Source organism: Heloderma suspectum, chromosome 1, assembly GCF_057233095.1.
Source record: "Heloderma suspectum isolate Gila_16-S chromosome 1, 16-S_ref, whole genome shotgun sequence".
Lineage (NCBI taxonomy): Eukaryota > Metazoa > Chordata > Lepidosauria > Squamata > Helodermatidae > Heloderma > Heloderma suspectum.
Genome location: NC_139458.1, coordinates 379,985,472 through 379,991,847, shown reverse-complemented (window position 1 = coordinate 379,991,847; position 6,376 = coordinate 379,985,472). Strand labels below are relative to the sequence as shown.

Here is a 6,376-nt window from a genome sequence, read left to right as displayed (position 1 = left end):
TAGTTTATTTCTTATGCCCCACGTAGCCCACTTGTGTCCACAGCAGTTGAGTATATCCAGTGAAGACACCAATAATGTTAGCAACGTTTTTAAAACTCAGAATATATATATATATATGTATATCTTTATATACATACATACATATGTAATATATATATATATATATATATATATATATATATATATATATATATTTCATGTGAAACGGGAGTCCCAAAACATATACCACTCCAGTCTCCCTGGCTCTTTATTATTTAGCAGCATGAGAAGGAAAGTCTCTCCATAAAACCAGTTCAAAACCAAAAAAGGTGAATCCTGTGCGGGTCCTCGGGGAATGTTCCTTCCGGAGTCCATCGTCCGTACTCAAAAAGTGCTGTGCTCTACTGATCCTTCATTTAGTGTTCATTTGGATTAGTGTTTTTATTTTGACCAGGCGAGATATCAAGCTCCAGAACCAAGGCTGTTCCCCCACCCCCTTTCTTCTCTGCTGCTCACCGTCTCGGTTTGTCACATCTGTTAAAGAGAGGGGAGAAAAGGGGAGAGGTTATGTTTGTCAGTGGAAAACGAGGTGCAGGATTCTCTGATGCAATGAAGGCAGGGAGAGGCAAGAGGAGGACTACAGGGCTGAAATGGATTTTTCACAGAACCTATACAAACTCTGTGAAAGGGGTGACTGAGTCTTAAGGAGAAGAGGGAAACCATTACATTTTCCTCTAATCCCCCCCCCCCGCCAAATTAGGAAAAACAGGAAGCTACTTTCCCCTTTAAAGCTGTCTTTTTGTTTCCTTGCACATCTCTGCTCACACATACACAAACTTGACACATGCTCAGAAAACAACCCATCCCATTTCCAATCTAGCCTTCTTTTCCCATTTTGTCTTTGAGGAGGTGCAGCCAAACAAAGCCATGAGTGTCTCATGCAGGCAAAGAAAACAAAACAGAGTGTCTCGTTCCACTGTTTGCCAAGAGGCAGAGGTTAGTGCCTGAACGCAGCAGCTATAGTCTGTGGCAGAAACAGGAGAAAGAAGAAAAGTGGCCTCCGCCCTTTTATGGTCCAGATTTCATTAGTCCCCAGAGGTGACAGGCAGACAGTTCATCTGAACCAGCTTTCAACACCGAAATGGCTACGCAGTTGCCAGCCCTGATATGTCCAACCTGCCCTCCTCCTCCTCCCCAATGCACTGCCTTAAAGACACTTTGGATATTAGCACTTGTTCTGCATAGGGGAGAAATCTGACAATGGGGCGAACAATCTCTCAGTTCCAGATCATTTTTTCCTTCCTTGCCTGGGAGCAGCCTTGCACTTTGGGCAAGGGATGATCTCGAGTGGCTCTGGGATTGCTTGAGAGAAAACTATAAAGGTCAAGGGCAGGGAGCTGTCTGGTTTCTCTCCAGGGGCTGCTTCTGCAGCGTGAAGTGTAACTCAAGAAGAGCTGGCGCTCTCTTTTCTGAAACACCAGGCATCCCATACTCGGGTTACAACCCCTCACAAGATTCCTCTGCACACAGAAAAGGATCCTGAGCCCTTCCACGGAGAACTGAGCTTCCCGGGCACTAATATCCGAAGAAGAAAGAAGCCCAACACCCTCATGTTGAGTATATGTGAGAACACGTTCCTCCATTGCACTGGGAGACCATAGAAAACATGCACTACTCTCAGAGAGCTGGATGGACTTCTGCCCTTCTTGTCTTTGCTACCGGTTGCTGTCTCTTCAGAGATCAAACACTGGTCTTCCAGCATGCAGCTGACCCTCCCTCCTTTTTTTGCTCACGAGTAAGCACATGGGGCCACAGTCCAGATCAGGACCACTGCACAACAGTAGGGGATGCTTAAACCTTCCCCCTGCAGCCACGTGTTTCCCGAATTCTCCCCTCCCCCAGCCCCACATCTGGTTTCTAAAGAAGGGTGAATTCCAGAAAACAAGCAGGTAGGGGAAGGCTTAATTTTCCTCTAGGCATGCACTGTGGTCCCAATCTGGATCACGGCTCTACACACTTACTTGGGAGTAAAAAACAAAGAGAGGGCCAGATGCACACTACATATTTAATGTATCATGGAGTTTGACCCTCCAAGGCAGCAAACTCTGGAACCTTTGTAAATGGTAGGCAGGCATTTGTGGCCAGAAGGCAGATGCAGTACTGACAATACCCCACATGTGCACAGCCAGAATTCGAGGTTGTATACATCACAGACATCCCCTTGGCTTCTAACATCAGATTTTTCCAATTTGGGCCAGCTGTAGTCTAGCCCAGATGCTTATCCACACTTCACTCCTCCAATTACACTCCCAAAACACGGAAGGAAGGAGAAAAGGGCTGGTCGCACAGTCTTCCCTGAAACACACACTGTATGGTAAAATAGAGAGAGAGAGCAGGAGAGTATGCATGCCTGGATCTTATGGCTCAGTCCTAGGTGGACCCAATCTGCTAAAAGCCTCAATACAGGTTTTCAGGAGGTGAGAGTCTAGTACACTTGGGATTTCCCTTGCATCCCTGAAATCCAAAGCATAGGATAGGCTCTCTGTATATTGGGCAAAAAGGACATGTCACATCCATAAGCAGCTTACTGGGTTATACGTGCACTAGCATAAAAGGCCCTGAGCCCTTCCCTCTGGTTTCTAACAGCAGGGAGCGAGCTGCCTCATTCTCCAAGGAGTACGTTCTAGGTTAACAGCACCTGATCAGCAGTCATTCCAGTCCAGCCCTACCAGAACACAGGAAGCTCATCACTTTAGACAGGTAACCTTAGACAGGCCCCTGCCCTGGTCAAGCGGAAGACAGGAGAGAACATCGAACATCAGCACCAGAAGCCAGTAAGAACTTCCTCTCTCTTGCTCTCTCTCAGAGTGTGCATGCATGTATGTGTGGGTGTGTCGCACACGTGTGGGTATTTTCTTTTTCATCCTTCAGGACACAAACCTGCAAGTGCGCTCGTTTAACTCAAGCTGCCTCGACTTGCAACGTGAGTCTGTGAATTTGCAGGAACATTTACAGGTCTGGGGATCTTGTACAAACAAGTGCTTTCTCCTTTCTGAGCAAGGTTCACAGTGACTGCAAAAAGGCAAAAGGAAAGAGGTCTAAGCTACAGCGCTTTAGCGGGAAGAAAAGTACACATGCAACACCCTGAACATTGAAGCAATCCCTGCCCCCACCCCGCCCCGCCCCCACACACGCCCAACACTGCCCATTCAGAGCACTGCTGGGGTGTGGACACTCCCCCAAAGGCGTTCCAACACTTACTTGCAACAGCTTTAAGAGACAGAAATGGGTTCTCTGCCACTGCATAATCCACAAAGCCTGCATTAGACTAATTTGCCAAGGTAGAAGTTGTGAGATCCTCACTGGATTAAATTGAGGACCCCCAAGACAGGAGCATAAAATGTAAATTTCCACAGTAAATTTCTCTTCCTACAGAGAAACTCCTGTTAGTGTTAAAACTGGGATGACAGCTGTACCAAAAAGGGAGAAGAGACGAGCTCTGTCCACTCCTATTCAGGTTTAAGTTTTACTGATCTGTCCCCCTTAGGGACTGAATCCAAACAGCAGCTCTTCAAATCTCCCTTCTGCTCCTGACCTGCCACCTGAGAGATTACTGGTAATGCAGAATTTGGTGAATTAAATTGGGAGAGGCAGAGAAAGGGAAAAGCCAACAAAATCCAGCAGAGAGGGAGAGAGAGAAAGCGAAAGAGAGCGCTCCTCACATTCCCCAGAATCCTCTAGTTCCTCTCTGGTTAGTGTTACCACGAGCTCCTCACATGCGCACACAGACACAGACATGCATGAATGCCAAGGCCTCGTTGCCAGCCTCCTAGAACACTGACAGGCTTGAAGTGAAAGCTGAGGGGAAATTAAGGGAAGAGAGGAAGTGGGAGGGAATCACACAAGGGCATTGCAGGGTGCAGCGACAGCAGAACAAATAAGCCTGCCTGTCCCTTCATGTTGTTGTGGTGGTGCCTTCAGAAGAGAGAGAATCGTCCCAAGCAAGGAAAAGGAGCCCTGCCCCTTTAGGCCTCTGATCCTGATGCGCCAAAGCTACACCGCCACCAGCGACACAAATGAGCAATTTGGGGGGAGAAGTGGGTGGACATTGCTTGTTGGTTTGTTTAGAACTGGGTGTATTGCAAGCAGGTGTTTTGATTTGAGGGGTGATGGGAGGAAAACGGGGACAGGGCAGAGTCTACAAGCACATGATGCAAACGTACAAGTTTTGGAGTTTATACCGGCCTCTCCTGCGCTTTCTCTTTTGACCCTTCCCCTTTCCTCGCTTTGATTTTCTGGAAGAAAAACAAAACAAAAAAAAGCAGAGAGAGAGAGAGAGAAAAGAAGAAGGGGGAAAGGAAAGGGAAGAAAATAGAAAGGGTGGGGAGAAGCGGCTGCTATCTGCCCTGGGGAGAAGTGGAAGCATATCAAGAAGGGAAGCTTGGGGGGCCAAGGTGTTTGTCGCCACTGCTCGCATACTAGCCTTCTCACACAATCTGCACAACACTGGTCAGATGGGCCGCAACGCTGAAGCACAGCACGCCAGCGCAAATGTGTCTGGGCATACAACCCTGCCACTTTCCCACGAGATGGGGGCTTCTTCTGCCCACTCAGAAGAAGAGCTCACCGATAAGTGGCCTTGACGTCGCCAGGGCCCCAGGCGCACCCAGCCATCCACCATTATTTGGGAAGAGACAGTGCGTAGAGACAGGTATCCATTGCCCTTCAGCAGCCAAGCGTGCATTGCACAGTGCACCTGGCTTATCTCAACAAGCAGAACAGCTGCCCCCAGAAGGCCACCTCTAAGGAGTCCATGGGGGCAGCTGGACAACACCCACTCGCTGTTCCGGCAGCAAGAGGAAGGGAAAATTGCTCTGCATTCGATGGCGAAGAGTACAGACCGCTAACTCTCAACTCAGCCTCTTAGGCCTCACTCTGAAGTCCAGACTATTACAGCCTGCCTGAACCCAGGATACTGTTCCACCACGAGGGCTGCCTCACAAACCACTGACAACACAGCAGCCAAGCTCAGATTAACCACGATGCCAGAAGAGGATCCCTGACCCAAATAAAACCAACTGCTGGATCTCGCTTGCCCCTCAGGCCCCTGCTGGCAACAGAGACCTGTGAAGCAGCAAATTTCTGTAAAAGGAGATATTGAGGCAAGGCAGCCTCACCTAGTTATCACCCCAAGGGAGATGGTACAGTCTCTTTCTTAGCTATCACCCCTAGGGAGATGATACAGTCTCTTTCTTTGCCAAAGAAACTGGCACCACCTCCCCACTGTAAAGATGACAGAAAGCTAAGACGTGGATGCGTGTTTCCATCTTCCAACTAAAAATAAGGAAAACAGCAAGCTGCCTCATGCTAAGGTCGGGCCATTGATCCACCTGGCTTAGTGCTACCTATCAGGCTTCCCCAACCTGGCACTGCTCCAGATGTGTTGGGTGACAGCACCTCCCATGATTCCATGGCCATGGGGGGGGAGCATCAGATTGGGGGAAGACTAGTCTATACACTAGGCCTGTTCACACGTCACAACAGCCCATGGTAAGATTAAGCCACTGTGGGTTGCTTAACCCATAGCTAAGCCATCACACAGCCGCCAGACGACCGAATGTTTGGCAGTTTATGGTGGGTTGTTTTCCTGTGCCCTCCCCACCCACTCCCAGCATGTCTCCCTGGAGCTCCTGCAGCACTTAAGGGCAGGCAACTGCTGGCAAGGCTTCACTATGTCAGGAGTCTCCTCACCATTGGTCTGCTCTGGGTTCTGGCTGTGTATTATCTTTGGCTGCTCTTGAATGCTCCTGTCTTGGAGAAACCCTTCCCTACTGCTCGCCCTGGCTGATCAGGTCCCCCTTGATGCCATTTCTGAGCAGTAGAATTACTTCCTGTCCCACCCCCAGCACACTTCTCCCATATTTTTCAGATGCTCCTGGAACGCTCCACTGCTGTCTGCTCCCTAACACTGCCTGGCCATTCAGTTCCCCCAGAAGCATTTGGCTAGAAGTAAATCCGACTCCGTCCCAGGCCGATCGCTTCCCTCTTGAAGCCTTTTCTTAGCAGTGGAATTGCTCCACCCCTCCTGCACACTTATGGGTCTTGGCTCAGTGCTGGAAGATGTCACAGGACTCAACTGCATTTGCAGTGCCTGCAGGACAAGCTCCTTTCTCCGTCCTCCGCTGCCTTCTGCTTCCTCCTAGAGGCCTCTTACAGCTTTTGCTAGCGGTAAATTCCCACCCCCCAACCCCGGTCTCAGGCTGATCATGTCCCCCTCTAAGCCATTGCTTAGCAGTGAAATAGTGCCCCCGCCAGCACACTTCTGGGCCTTGGCACCCACAACCCCTCCTCCTCTACCACCACTGTCTGCCTCCTGCCTGGGCTGATCACTCCTCTC

The 6,376-nt window shown here is 49.5% G+C and overlaps 1 protein-coding gene across 2 annotated transcripts in view; it reads right to left on the bottom strand.

The window, feature by feature from the left end:
- Nucleotides 1-225: 225 nt before the first annotated feature.
- Nucleotides 226-6,376, bottom strand: part of VEGFA (vascular endothelial growth factor A) — a 33,179-nt gene continuing 27,028 nt past the window's right edge. Inside the window, exons 7-9 of one of the 2 annotated variants that reach the window (XM_084828430.1) lie at nt 4,203-4,274; nt 2,920-3,051; nt 226-513 (exon numbers count right to left, since the gene is read on the bottom strand). In XM_084828430.1, the coding sequence (XP_084684556.1) occupies nt 492-513; nt 2,920-3,051; nt 4,203-4,274 (226 nt within the window). In that variant the 3' untranslated portion in view covers nt 226-491. The remainder of the gene's footprint in view (nt 514-2,919; nt 3,052-4,202; nt 4,275-6,376) is intronic. The other variant, XM_084828431.1, reaches the window with a different exon arrangement.